The 15,094-nt window shown below is 44.9% G+C and overlaps 1 protein-coding gene across 2 annotated transcripts in view; it reads left to right on the top strand.

Annotated features, from left to right (window-relative positions):
* TBCD (tubulin folding cofactor D) overlaps positions 1-15,094 on the top strand; it is a 119,137-nt gene that overhangs the window by 99,640 nt on the left and 4,403 nt on the right. The window contains exons 34-38 of one of the 2 annotated variants that reach the window (XM_053994389.1): positions 6,111-6,232; positions 7,094-7,171; positions 12,755-12,844; positions 13,222-13,309; positions 14,533-14,661. In XM_053994389.1, the coding sequence (XP_053850364.1) occupies positions 6,111-6,232; positions 7,094-7,171; positions 12,755-12,844; positions 13,222-13,309; positions 14,533-14,586 (432 nt within the window). In that variant the 3' untranslated portion in view covers positions 14,587-14,661. Of the gene's footprint in view, positions 1-6,110; positions 6,233-7,093; positions 7,172-12,754; positions 12,845-13,221; positions 13,310-14,532; positions 14,662-15,094 lie in introns of those variants that run through there. The other variant, XM_053994388.1, reaches the window with a different exon arrangement.

The following is a 15,094-nucleotide window of genomic DNA, read 5'->3' as shown; positions in this document are numbered from 1 at the left end:
CAAGGAGTGAGGGTGCTTTGTTTCTCCTCTCCTGACCTGAGAGTTCCAGCCCCACAAATCCCAGCCCTGTGCTGACTCTCCCAGCTGGGATCAGAAGCAGAGCCCCTGAGCCTGGTGCAAGGTGATTGCTCCTCTCCAATGAGGTGAAAGCCAGTTCATTTGTCACCTGATGCAAGGTGTTAACTGGTAGTTGTCAGTAGGTGTTAGCAGTGTGCACAGGTTTCTTTTATTAATTATTTTTGATACATTTGCTACTAAAACACCAGTGAGATGTCAGAAGTTCCATTACAAAGAAATAGCATTCAGATGTCTGTCTAAATCCTCTGAGCTTTGCAATCCTTATTTCATTCTTCTGGCATGAAGAATCTATCACTGGCTTTGGCAGTCTGCTATGCTGCCAAATTTTTCCCTGCTTTATTGTAATTTTAGTGTATCCTTCTGTATACACTGGTAATGTATTATGCATTGGTAATTTCAGAAGTCTTTTTTTCACATATTTGGCTTGTAATGTTTTCTGATTTGTTGTAGCCAAAGATGTAAAATATAAGAAGATGATTTCGGGGGTAAGGACATGGTTCAGTATGACACCACAGAGGAATATCAGAGCAGTAACAATATTTTGGACTGTCAGTTAAGTCTTTAAATCCCAGTGGTCCTGTAACAGGAGGAGGCTGTGACTCAGCACCCCAACAGTGGTTAAGAGTGTTTCTAATTAAGATTTCCATCTCAAATTAAGAAAACCAGTAGAAAAGTGCTGGGAAACAAGAGTTTTTGTGGAGGGGGAACAGCTCCTGCTGGATCACAGCAAGAAGGAGTTAAAATCACCTGCAGCTTGTCTCCCATGCCTTGTCCTTGTCAGTCACAACTTGCCCAAGTGATTTTTTTTTGCCTGGTGCTGTGGGTTCTGCCCTTGGGATCAAGAGATGTCTGTGAGCCTTTGGGCTGGTGGAGCAGAGAATTCGGAGTCTGTGCAGTCTCTCGTATTTAAGCCAATTTTGAGCATTTAAATGTTTCTAAAATGGCAACTAATTATATGGCAAGGGCTATTTTAAAACTTTGAAAACATGTGCGTGTTGGTTTGTGACAGTAATTATCAGATAGACAATGTAACTCTTAACAGATTTCTTTAATAGCAAACATGCACATGAAATTCAGCTTTCAGTCAAGCACAGTTAATTATAGGAGGCTCCACCAAAACCAAAGTTATTTGTCTAAGTAAAAAAAGGAGGAAAGTATTGGAGAAACAGACATTTTGGCTGCTAGCTGGGGTCAGAGGAAAATTCCTGTTCAATATTTTAATTTTTTTTTTTTTTTTTTACTCCTGGTTGCATTTAGTTATGAAAAGTTGGAACAGTTCAGTTCCATGCAGCTCCCTTCCCTTGTTAGCATCTGACAGCGTGTTAAGGGAAACCTTCTGCAGTGTTCTCAAAATGTGATTGTGAAATGTTAACTTCTCTGTGACCCTCCAGTTTTCTTTAACACTAAAGTCTTGTTCTGGCTGGAATATTCTCGAGGGCTTTAGAAAGAAGATGAGCTAATTCTCTCTTGAGTCAGCTAGAAAGGCAAGGGAGGGCACTTACACTTGGGAGTGTATGTGTGTGGTGAATTACTTTAATATCTAAAATGTGATATAGAAATTAGAATTGATGTGTTTTACAATGACTGGTATTCAAACTACTCTGTCAAAGCCAGTAGCATCTTTGCTCAATATCCAGAGATTGATTTAAAGCATTTATAGAAAATTTTAAGAACAATCATATTAAATCCATATGAGAGAAGCAGCTTTTTAAAATTGTGGATGGGGGAAAAAGATTATTGGAATATGTGTTCTTGCAGTAATGTGTACGTTCTTGTGACTCTCTTCCCTCTCTCACTTCAAAAATATCTGTGCACATACACACATGGACATGGAAGTTAGAAAGAAGATTCTTGTATATACTGCAAGATAATCTGAGTTCAAATGTCAGTTTGTCTTTTAGTCATCTCAGGGAATTCACAGGAGAAAGGCTCTGTTGCAATTGCGTGGTCAGTGGCAGTTTGGCTGCAGCTAAAATTGCTCTGCAGTATATTTAGCAAGAGCAGTTCTTTGTTTGGCTTTTTAAAGAGATTTTCTGGAATGAGCCGTGTGGGGTCTCTGAAGTGTTTTGGTGGCAGTGGGGCTGCTGGCAGAATCGTAGCTCAAGCATTGGAAGTAATCTGGAAAAACAGAAGATGTCATTCCCTGTGGGATTTGGCACTCTGCTCCATCACCATGGTTCAAAGGGCACTTTCTCTGTGTAAAAGAATCTTCTAATTATACATCTGGCCCACAGTGATGCATATTTCTTATGGCTGCATAAAACCCCTCAGTCTGTGGAGATCAGATGTACAATGCTGGTCTTTCTCCAGTGCACAAACCCTGCAGTTGCAGGGGTCAGGGTATAATTTTGATATAATTTCATTATTGTTGAACTACATTACATTCAAAATTCTGGTGAAGCACAGAATGTCCCGTGATTCCCCTTCCCCCTAAAGAGTGAAAATTGCATTTTAAAATGGTGTAGATAGTGTAAGTAAAACCTTTAAAAAAAAAAAAAAAGGAACAACATATTCTGAACTCCCAGGCAGTACCAGAGCTGTGTTACTGTGCTAGATCTCACAAACAAAAATATTGGAATGTTAGTAGATGATACTCTGAAACATCTGGTTACTGGGACAAATTGTATGCAAATCAATGCATATTTGGTGGAAGAAAGAGGCCCAAAGTCCTCTTTCCTTGGTTGAGAGTTCTTGAGCAAAATACACTTGAGAATAATTCCAGGCATTCTTTTCCTAGAGAGAAAAATAGTGTGAATTACGATATTCCTACTTCATGTAAGGTATCACTGCTGCAAAGTACAAACCAGAGCCCGTGGATGTGGATCAGGTGTCTCAATCACTGATGGGTAGCTGAGATTTTGGGTGTAACAGATGCTCTCTTACAAACTGGACGCTTCAGCTAATTATTTTTGAACATATCAGTCCTCAAAACTGGTTTTAGAAGTGCTGTAGCTCTCTTTTGCAAAGCTGACTGGGAGCAGTTCTGTGAGGGTTTGTGTAGAAACCACTCCAGGCACCTGCCCAGAGCTGCACTTGCTCCTCCTCGTGCCCTGGTTCTGGAGGTGAAACCTTCAGGACTTGAGTTCTCTTGATGCCTTGTGCAGGCTGACCCAGAGCAGAGGCTGGACAGAGCTAAAGAATAAAGCAGGGATTTGTGAAAAGGATCTCCTCCATGGATCCACCTTGGGCAACACCAGAGCCCAGCCAGGGCTGCACCCAAGATGAACCAAAATGGTCCCAAAATGGACACGAGGTCTCTCACTGTGATCAGCTCTGCTCCATTTGCACCTTGCAGTTCATTGTCCAATTCCAGCTTCAGCCCATGCAGTCCCATCCTGCTTGTTTTTCTCTCTTCAGCCCACATTGTGCTCTTGGGCCTGAGATTTGGATCATTTGTCCTTGGTCCCCAGCTGGAGAAGGAATTGTTTTGTCTCCCTGCTCTGTGCAGAGAGCTCACCATCCCCTCATATGAGGCTCAGACACTCACCTAAAGCAGCACAGAATGTGAAAAATACAAAAGCTAAACTCTGAGGCATCACTGCCATCAGGTGCAGGGTGCCTTTGAGCTCTGTTCTCTGCACTGTGCACCTCCTGTCCCTGCAGGATCTGCTCTTGCCTTCAGTGTTGGGGCAGTCACGCCTTGGCAAACCCTGGTTTTGCTGTTTCATAGGAACAAGGTCATTCTCAGGCCTCCTCTTAAATCTGTATCCAAAGCTGTCCCAGTTCCAGCCCATTAACCTCCTAATTTCCTTTCCCAGTCCTTGTGGAACCCCAGGGAAATGTAAATGTCACACGTTTGATGTAGTGTGAATTTGTGTTCTGCATAGATGAGGAAGACATTTGGAAATATTCTTCTCTGCAAATACTCAGGAGCAGTTAAGATTACAGCTCAGACACTGAGGCTGGAACAAAGGAGCTCACCTGAGGAGGAAATAAGGGTTTAACCTGTTCATGTCATGTTGTTATGCTGCAGTTTCTGCCAGTATTGGGAAAATGCCCCATTTTTCAATCTCCCAAGCAGTTACAGGATGGTTTATCCACACCTGTACTTTTGTATTGTTTAATTACTCGTGCTGTCCTCATTCTCCTGTGTTTCTGATGTCCTGCTGCTCTGCCTTGGTTTGGCACAGCTCTGGAGCATCCCACCTAGAGCTGTGCTTCTTGCCCTTTACTTTCATGCACTTTCTTGCCTTTTCAAGTCATTTGGATCTGCAGGGAAAGCACTGAGTCATTCAACTTCCTTAAAAAAAAATGCTGCGAGATCTCTGAGGTAGTTTAAGAGACAAAAGAAATAGGAGAGAAAATGACACCACCTAAATTTTTTTTTTCTGAGATGGGATTTCCTCTGCCTGTTGTTGATCTCTGCTCTTGGAAGGTGTAATGACAAAATATTTCTTATTTATTTATAATAGTCTTAATTGCACAGATTGTTTTAAAGGATATTATATAATAATTAAGCAGGTTTTGAATTTTCAGGAAATCTCTCTTACAATTGTATATCCTGTGAAGATCTTTCAGTCAGGATCCAGTTTATACTGGGCACACTGGGACACACACCAGTGCTGCTTTTGGAGTGTGAAAGAACCACACTGGGTTCAGTTCAGTGTAGCTGCCTTGTACAGATTTTACTGAATAACTGAATAATTTCTCCAAATTCCTTGACCTTTTTAAAGAAAGATTTCTGCTCCTGCATTGCCCAGGATGTTTCAGTACAGAACAAAGTGTTAAGGTTGCAGACTCTGCTGCTTCCAGGATTGCTGGGCTGTGCTGTTTGCAGGCTAAAGCTTTGGGAAAAGAGCTCAGAGTTTTGAGCCAAGGCTAAATTGTTTCTTGTTTGGGTACTGATGCACCCATAAATGTTACTGATAGGAGCTTTGTTAGGTAAAATGTTTAAATAGAGATTCCTCTCATTTGCTTTTGGGAAGACACTTGTGATGTTTCTCATCCTCATCCGATATTTTATTTTCTTTCCTTGATGAAATGGTCAGGCCTCTGAGGAAAAGGGGATTCCCACAGAGGCTGTGCCTGCTGCCCTCCCACAGCAGGTCTGGCAGGGAGCAGCTGGCCTGGAAAGCACCGTGGCTCCTGGAGATCACGGAATCAGGGAGTGGTTTGGGCTGGAAGGGACCTCAAAACTCATCCTGTTCCACCCCCTTCCACTGTCCCAGGCTGCTCCAAGCCCTGTCCAACCTGGCCTTGGACACTCCAGGGATCCAGGGGCAGCCACAACTTCTACCTACCTGTGCCAGGGCCTCCCTACCCTCACAGGGAAGAATTTCTTCCCAGTATCCCATCCAGACTGTGGGGAGCTGGTGAGTGATGCTGCAGCCTGTGATGGTTCGTGGCCAGTGTGAGCCCAGGGGCTGTGTCCAGCTGAGCCTTGAGCAGCAGCACTGACCCCTCCTCTGCCATCTTGCTAAGCTGGCTGAGGAGCTTAATGCAGTTAAACCAGCAGTCAGTATTTCTTTCTGAGCTCTGTGTGATTTTTAACCTGATTTTGCTGGTGGTTTGGTGGTTTGTCTGCATGGTCCAGTTCCATCAGCTGTTTAATAAATACTGCTTGGTGAAGTCCTGGTGTGCTCCTTCACCTTCAGAGTCATAACAGTTATTATCTAAGTGAGGCAGGATAGTCATAGTGGTTGAAGGATGTTTTATTTTGAGAGAAAGAAAACAATGAGCCTTTAATGTGGTCTTTTGTGAAAGAGTGGCCAACTTAAGTTTGTCAAGGAAAAGTTCGCCAGCTTAAAAAGGAAAAAAACCCTAAAAGTTTGCCAGCTTAAAAAGGAAAAAAACCCCAAAGTTTGCCAGATTAAAAAGGAAAAAAAACCCCAGCTTTCCTTGAAAATGGGTTAGTGCAGGTAAAGCAGCCGTGGTCCTGTTGGGTGCTGGTGCTGATGTGTGCCCGTGGCTGCTGCTGGAGGGGTGTTCCCAGTGCAGCTGTGCTCAGCTGGGAGGGCAGGGCAGTCCTGTAGCCCCTGTTTGTGTGCCAGTGGCTTTTCCCTGTCCTTCACTGGAGCTTCCTTCTGTTGCAGCTCAGATACTCTGCCCAGAGCCTGTTTGACTACATGAAGAAGATCCAGAGTGACCCCAGTGCTTTGGGGAGTTTTTGTGAGACGCTGCTGAAGGTCTTTGAGGACAACCTGCGGAATGACCGGTAATTGGCTTTTTTCCCTTTAACCCTTTTTCCCTTTCCTTCCCTTTTTTCCCTTCCCTTTTGGAAGTCAGATGTGTGGCACATCCAGTGAATGCCCAAAGCTCATGCATTTGCTTTAATAGAGCTGTTTGGTGCAGCAGGACCTGTGGTAAAATATGTAACCAAGGAGTGATGGCAAAATATTTTGCATGTTCAAGGTTTTAAATTATAGAATGGTTTGTGTTGCAGGAGACTCAAAACTCATCCCCTTCCAGTCCCCTGTCAAGGGCAGGGACGCCTTCCACTATCCCAGGTTGCTCCAAGCCCCATCCAATGTGGCCTTGGCCACATCCAGGGGCAGCCACAGCTTCTCTGGGCACCCTGTGCCAGGGCCTCCCCATCCTCACAGGGAAGAATTTCTTCCCAATATCCCATCCAAACCTGCTCTTTTTCAGCTTTTCCCCCTTGTTCTGTCACTGTTGTATTTTTATTTTGTTTCTTGTCTCACGTGTTGAAAACATGGCCAAGGTTATTCCAGCTGACACGTGTTGGTTCATTTGGTGCTGTAACTTCTGATACAGTCTGTGGAATGCATTGTTCATATTCTAGAAAACAGATTAATGCTTTCTAATACTGTCAATTGTGTTTTCAGGACCCTGCAAATGTAAAGAAGGGGTGTTGTTAATTAGGTTTTTTTCCTTTTGGCTGGGAGGGAATGTCCCCATTCAGCCAACACACACAAGGTACTGAGCAGCCCTCCTCTGTGTAATTTACCTGTGTGTAGGTATGTAGGAAGTGTCCTTCTTTGCTTCTGATTAAAAATAGTATATATCTGTATGCCAGGAAGTGTATTTACCTTGTTGAATCATTTTCTTTCCTCAGGGTGTCTGTGCCTCTGCTGACAATGCTGGACCAGATGCTGGCAAATGGCTGTTTTGATATGTTCACTGAGCAGGAGAAGTGAGTTGCTGGAAGTCTCTTTGGTTTATTTCCCACTGTGCAAACAGGGCTCTTCAATCTTGCCCTGGCTGCTGCTCTGGGGGGTGCACAGGGCTCCAAGTGTGAGTCTATATTGCAATGCTTTAACTTTCCTCAAGTGGGACAAACAGCCTTGAAAGGCTGAATTGACAGAATTTCAAAAATTTGAAAAAAAATCTGGCTGAATTGACAAAATTCTTGACTCTCTTGTCTGTGTAGAAGTTTGTTACTTATTCCTTGTTTGACAGCCAGGACATTAATCAAATGCAATTTGCATGTTTCACCTGGCATTCTTGGACCAGTATCAGACCCATTCTTTCCTTTTCCAGCTTCCTAAATCCCTTCTGCTTGGAGCACATTCCTTGCTGTGCTGGGAGCCTTGAGCACTGGCAGTGTCCCTGTGTGGTGCTGCAGAACCCTCTGTGCCTTTGAGCTATGGCTCCCCCAGTCCCACTGCTTTGATTAATGTGAATATTTCCAAAGGTGTTAATTAACATTCTAATAATAATAAAAAAGGCACGTCCCAGCTCTTGCACCCTGAGCTCAGTCTTGTGGAAAGTGTTCAGTTTAAGAACAGATGAACGTGAGTGAAATATTGCAATGTGAAATCATGGGGTTTTGTAGATGTTTCAGGAAAGAATGATTTGAATTTCAGTAATATTAAAATGTGTTCCACAAGCTCTCCCAGGCAGCATCTTGGCACATCTGCAGGTATTTACAGAATTGTGCAACGTAGATCCTGCAAGCACAGATACTGGATTGGGAACTTGTTGATTCAAGAACAGCTCACAGCAGATAAATCTGAAAAGCCTTCATCATTCTGAAAGTTTTGATTGAGCCCACTTTTGTCTTGAAGTGTGGTTTTAGATAATATTTCTGAAATTGCACTTGGCAGTCCCTGTTTGAATGAGAATTTAAAGTGAGTCAAAGACAGATGGAGTGAATATTACTTGTTCAGTTTGATAATCGTGCCAGTGATCTGAGGCTTCCACACAGGCTCCAGTCATCCCTGCTGGGGAAGGTGAGAGATTATGGGTGGAAATTCCAGTCAAAGTCTTGTCTCCCAGGTCACTGAACAGAAACCAAGTGGTAGCAGCAATGCCTTTGCTGTGTGAGTGACTCAGACTCAACCCTGTGGTGCCATTGTGGTGCTTTCTGTAAAAGACCTGAAATAAAATCCAGGGCTATTATGGGGGGAAAGATTTTGAAGCTGATCCAGATGTATTTGCCTCCAGTTTGATGATGAAACCAAAAAAGAAAATGAATAATGAAGCAGCCAAGTGAATCATGCTGATGTCAAGGGAGTGAAATGCTGGCCTGGAGTGCAGAACTTGTTACCATACAGAGCCCAGGAAGGGCAGAGCAGTGGGGAGGTGGAAGGCAGGTAAAAGATGGAGAGTTTAGTTCCTGCTTGTGTCAGATTTGGGAATGTAGGTGCCTCCTGGTGCAGAGCTGGCCATGGGTGAGTTACTGTGGTACTTCACAGGGAGCCAAGTGAATCCCAGGGCTCTGCCATGCTCTGTGTGTGGATCAACACATGATGGATGAGCCCAAAATTCCCTCTCATGCCATGTTTGCATTTTGTTACTCTGCTAAGTCCTTTGGGTGGATTAGGGATGGATCCACTGATCCTGCTCCAAGGCCTGCCTGCCCCTGCTGTTGGATGTCACCTGCTCCTTTTTGAACAGAACAGTCTGACTTTGGGTCTGGTCTCTGGAATGAAACCATTTCCATTTCCAGAGCAGCCCCCATAAAAATGTGTAAGAACATCACAGGGTGGGTGGGAAAATGGAGACACTGTTTGGTGGCATGGAAAGGCCACATGTGCCTGCAGTGTCAGGTGGTTTTATGTAGAGTGTTCCTGAAATACAAGTTGAGATACATGAGATACATGCTTGTATTTTCCTTGGGATGTTCAGCTCCCATTTCATTTCCTTCCCTCGTTATTTTTTTTACCACGTTGGGCTGAATGGAGTTTTAGCAAGGGAATTGGCATGCAGGATGTCTGGCATCACAGTTATACCCAAACAGGCAACTGTTGCATTGTAAAAAAGTGTTTGCAAATGCATTTTGAAGTTTGAAATGGAAACTGTGTGCTCTCCCACACATTTGTTTTCTAATAAAACATCCACAGTCCAGAATGAGTAATATCCAACAGTGCTTCATTTTACCAGGATTAGGAGCAGGATCAGTTGGACCCTCGTGAGTGCTCCAGTTAAAACCAGTTGCCACAGGGTGTCACTCCTGCCTTGCACAGGTGGAACCCACCAGGCATTTTCCTGCCTTTTCACACCCTGCAGCTTGTACAGCTTAGAATATAAAGCTCAACAATTCTGCTGTGGTTCTGCAGCTGAATCTCAGTGTTGGGGAAGCTCTGTGTGGTTGGTGTGTGATCCCTGTGCAAAAGGACAAGTGAGCCCTGGTGTTCCTGCTCCTCTCTCGTGGTTTGGGTGCTCGTGCTCAAGGGAGGTGGATTTACCTTGTGTGGAAGTGGCCAGCAGGGATGGGGAGTGTGGGGTCAATGCCTGTCCTGTGGGGCTGGAAATGAATCAGCTTCAGTGTCACCAGGGTCATCAAAAGGCTTCCAGAACTGCCTCCTCTCTTGTGCTTGGCTTAGGGGAAAGAGCAGCTGTTAGGCATATTCCAGGCTGTTATTTCCTACCTGTCCTGAGGTGACATAAACCTGCTTGTCCAGCAGCAGAGGCTCCCCTCCCTCGTGCTGACAGGAGTGGTTTGTGTCAGTACACGATGAGTGGCACTGGAGAGCTGCTCTGGGTGAAAAGGGCCCTTCTCCCACTCAGCTTGAGGGGTTCCCTCAGCCCCACAGGTTGTGCCAAAATAGGGAGGGAAGGGAGGGAAGTGGCTTTCTCCTGGCAGCAGGGCAGGTGGGTGCTGGGCTGAAGTGTTGGGGATGCTGCAGCATCACTGACTGCTGCTCCCACCAAGCAGGGCAGCAGAGCCCTCAGCTCGTGCTCACCCAGCCCAAACCCTGCTGATTCCAGCCCAGAGCAGTTTGTGGAGCTGCTCCTGTGGCAGTGCAGGGAGTCTGTGGGCTGGGGGCTGCTGGAGGCAGCGGGCACACCTCGGAGCAGAGCTCTCAGACATGCACACTGGGCTGCTGGGACCTCACCAGGGGCTGCCCTGAAAGCACAGGGCAGCCTGGCTGGTGGGGGTACCCTGGAGGACAGGGAGGACACAGGAGAGTGACCCGAGGCCACTGGCACAGCTGGCATTGGAGTGTCCTGGTCACAGCTCCTGTGGCTGCAGTGGCTGAGGGATCCCCAGTGCTGCTGGGCTGCCCAGAGCCCTGGGGATTGCTGGCTCCTCAGAAGTGTGGTAAGATGGGAATAATACTCAGGGCCACGAAAACAGAACAGCCTTGGGATGTTGTGCTCTCTGGGGTAGTCAGTGGCATTTCTCTCTCTTACATGTATGTAGTTTACACATTCAACAGAAGCACCCTTGTGTTCTCTCTGGTTTTTTCTGGTGATCTTGCAGTGCTTTAAGGCAGTCTGTGTCCCCATTGATCTCCAGCTGATAATTTCCATGTATCCATGCTCCCGTGGATTGTTTTTTAAGCAGTTTTACTGCTCTTGCATGAACAGCTGTGCAGCAGAGCTGGCAGGGGCTGGTGGCAGTTCCACCCTGGCAGTGGCACTGCTGAGACCCAGCTCACCTGGAGGAGGGACACCAGCACCTCTGGCAGTGCCACGTGTCCCCAGGTCACAGAATGCAGGGAGAGTTTTCTTTCCCCAGTGCTGATGCTGTTCCTGCTGGCACAGTGCCCACACAGGAGAAGGAATTTTCTCAATTTCCTTTACAGAGGCCAAGCTATTTGAGTCACTTGAGATCACACACAGGTTAAGTTTGGTTATTGCAAATGTAGAATTGGCAACCAACAGAAAGGAAAGTGCATCTGTTTTAAACACAAAATGCTGCTCGTGAGGTTCCATGTTTTAAATTTGTTCCAGATGCTCTTGTTCCAATTGGTCTCTTTGTTGCTCCCCTTCTCAGGGATGTCCCTGTTGTTCAACCAGTTTAAATCTCACCTAATTCACTGTATTCTGTGCTGAGAGCCAGGCCTGCACTGCAGGCATTGTAATTAGCTGTCTACACAGGGTCTTTGTGTAATTGGGGTGGGAGGAGGAGAAATTCCACCAAGGTAAGACAAAATACACCTCAGCATTCAGAGAGCTTTTCCCTCACCAACCCAGACAAATCCATGCCTGTAGACACACACAGACTCATTCATGCAGATGTCTGTTGTTCCCACCATGTGTAGAATTCTTTACCTCAGTTTACCATGGTTGGTTGTTCAGGTTTTTTTAAACAGGTCACTATTTGCCAGTACGTGCCAGGATTTTGTGACAAATTTTTTAAAAGTCATTAAAAACCACTAACTCTTGTCTGGAAAACTCTGCAGAACAAGGCACATTACCTTAACAAAACATCTTGGCATTGCTATAAACATCTTTATTTTAAATGTTCCACCCTTCAACAGATGACAGTACCCAGCTTTCTTCAGCAGTTTTTATCCACAGCTCTGAATTGTGGTAGCAGAAAATGAATGTTACTATTTTTGCTTTCTGCTTTCCATACACGTTGAAGTGAGGTTTCCAAAATACACAGCCTAGAAGTTACTGTGCTCACTAGGCAAATATGAAATAGTTTCTTTTGCATCTATGGCACTTCAGCCTTGAGTGTGGCAAGTAAAAGATTAAATAATTTGAACTGAAATAAAAGCATTAGTCCCTCTTTCCTTCTCTTTAATAGATCCTTGGAATAACTAACAGTACTTGTGTTTGTACGAGGGTCTGGGAAAGAGCTGTGAGAATCACGTTTCCCAGACTGTGTGGAAAAAGAAAAGAATTTGCTAAATATATTTAAAGATGGCTTCATGGCCTGTACACGTAATAGAACTGTGAGCCCTGTGTTTAATTACGTTGTCTGGAATCTCTGAAGGAGTTTGGGCTGTGAAATGGTGGAGTAGTTAAGAACAACACTCATCCCCTTGTATGTAAGGTTTGGTTGGAGACCTTAGGGAATGACCATGATGATACACAGACTGTTATTTGGTTATATATAATAATGTTATTTGGTTATATATTTGGATAATATAATTTAATAGGATACATTATATTATAGGATATATAAATTATAGGATAATATAATTTATAATATAATAGCCAACTGTTATTTGGCTATAGGATGATGTAATTCCTGACATAGTATTTCTGATCATTCCACACTGCTTAAACACAAGCCATGGCAAGCCAGTTATCCTGCATGGACTGAACCTGTTTGGCTAATAGGAGTTCACTCCTCAGCACACAGATCATAGCAATGTAAATAATTAACAATAATTTCTTCCCTCTCTTGTTAAAAAGCAAAAGGCCCAGGAACGTGGTGGCCAAACTCCTCTGAGCTGCTGGGGGGGAGCACAAACCACCCTGCAGTGTGTCTTGCCTTGCTTGGGGATGTTAGTTTGGCATCCTGACAATAATGAAATGCCTTTGAAACTCTGCTGAAACCTACTGCTCATCTCTTTTTCTTGCCCATTTTCAGCCATCCCTTCCCAGTGAAGCTGTTCACCCTCTGTAAAGAAGAGATCAAAAGGTCCAAGGACATCCGGAAGCTTCGCTCCAGCATAGGAGTGTGAGTTAATGAAATCAGTCTTTTCTCCCAGAAAGTGAAGAGTGTTTAACCTGCCACATGTAACAGTTAGGTCTGCTTCTTGTGGAATTTAAATGGAAAGGTGATTGAAGGTTGTGAGAGTCTCATAGGTCTGAATGGTTGAGGTGAAACATATGATGTGATAAAGATGAAAACAAGGTTTAAAATTTTTATAGTCCTAAAAATGCTTGCAGGGAATAATTTGCTTTTTCTTTGTAGAGAAAGAAAAAAAAAAGGGAATTATTTGCTTTTTCTTTTTCCCCTCCCTGCCTTTTTCCCAATATCCATCTTCATCCTAGTTCCCAAAACTTACTTGTGCAGTTATAACACAAGATCTGTTTTTTTCTGATATTTTCTAGATTTTGTGGCCTGATTCAATTTCAAGGAGACATGAGAGAGAAAGTTTTCTTCCAGTTGTTTCTCCTCCTTTGCCATCCCTTCCCTATAGTAAGTACTGAAGACTTTGCACATTATCGGCCCTATTCTTTACAATCCTTTACAAATGAAAACTAATTTGAAGTGTATGAAGGCAGCATTGTCTTTAGCAGGTATTCATGTGTAGAGCAGGCTTTATTTCTCAGGGATCTGCTCTCTGCAGTGCTGCCTCTGACACAGCTGCTGGCTGTGCCATGTACCTGGCTGTGCCACACGTGCTGCCCTTCCACCTCCTGGCCTTACTGGTTAAACTGGGAGCAATGCAGGTGCCTCAGCCATTTGTTTCTGGGAATTTAGGGCTGAAAGCTCCAACCAGAGAAATTCCTCTCAGTTCTGTGACATTTCTGAGAGTAGCAACACCGGAGTAGGGCTGCTCAAGTAAAATAAACATTTTTTGTCAGGCATGGCAAAAGCTGGTGCAGTGCAGGAAGGTTTAGCAGACTTTTTACCTTTTTCCTGTAACTAACAGGACACAAAAATCTGAGTATGTACACGACATAATATGTGATACTATTTTAGTCCTTTAAAATTTGTGTTGACTTGGAAGGCTTGGGGTTAGGATTTTTTCCTTGCCCAAACCTGGGAGCCCTGACTCTGCAAAGTTTGGTACTTCAGGTTTCTATTCCATTTCCATGTTGTATGTACTTGCTCCATGAGGAATCTTTGCAGGAGGGACACAGGGTAAGAGATGGAGAGAGATCATTTCAGTTCTGTGGTTTATTGGTTTTTTACATCACAAATGTAATTCGTTTTTCCAGATGGATCAATTTGATTTGGGTCCAGAAATAACCTTGTAATTCCTTTGCCTTCCTTTGGCAGAGTTGGGCCAGTCTGACATGTTTGAATTCCTTCCCTGTGAGGGACAGAGGTGTGACCTTCCAAATGGGAAATACTGCACTGAGGGTGGGAGCAGGAATTCCATGTGCTGCTGAAATTCCCTGAGGTGCAGACATGAGGTCCCTTCCTGCAGAAAATCCCTGTCAGAGGCAGGAGTGGACTCGTGCCCACCGTGACATGAACAGCAGCCAGTGTGAGGGACCAGCACCAGCACCAGCACTGGGCTCTTCCCTGTGGATCAGAGCATCCAGAGGAGGCCATGAGGATGGGAAGGGCCTTGAGGGGACCTGTGTGAGGAGCAGCTGAGGGCACTTGGTGTGTTCAGCTGGAGGAGACTGAGTGGGGTTGTTCAGCCTGGAGAAAAGGAGACTCAGGGGTGACCTCATCACTCTCTACAGCTCCTGAAAGGTGGCTGTGCTCAGCTGGGGTTGGGCTCTTTCTCCAGGAACTGACAGAACCAGAGGTCACAGTCTCAAGCTGCACCAAGGGAAATATAGGTTGGATATCAGGAGAAAGTTTTTCACAGAAAGGTGATAAAGTTCTGGAATGGCTGCCTGGGGAGGTGGTGCAGTCACCATCCCTGGGTGTGTTTAACACAGACTGGATGTGGCACTGGGTGCCAGGGTTTAGTTGAGGTGCTGGGGCTGGGCTGGACTCGATGATCTTGAAGGTCTCTTCCAACCCAGAGACTCTGTGAAAGTCTGTGAGACCTCACTGCAGCTGCAACTTCCTCATGAGAGGAAGAGGAGCAGCAGAGGAGGGGCAGACACTGATCTCTGCTCTGTGCTGACCAGTGACAGGACTTGGGGAATGGCCTGAAGTTGAGTCAGGGAAAGTTTAGGTTGGATTCAGGAAAAGGTTCCTCCCCTAGAGGGTGGTGGGGCTCACCAGGGAATGGGCAAGCTTTGGACAGCGCTGTCAGGGATGCACAGGGATGGTGTGACTCCTGGTCCTGTGCAG

This window comes from Vidua macroura, chromosome 19 (assembly GCF_024509145.1).
Source record: "Vidua macroura isolate BioBank_ID:100142 chromosome 19, ASM2450914v1, whole genome shotgun sequence".
Classification (NCBI taxonomy): domain Eukaryota; kingdom Metazoa; phylum Chordata; class Aves; order Passeriformes; family Viduidae; genus Vidua; species Vidua macroura.
The sequence above is the reverse complement of the archived record's forward strand: the minus strand, read 5'-3'. Positions and strand labels throughout refer to the sequence as shown.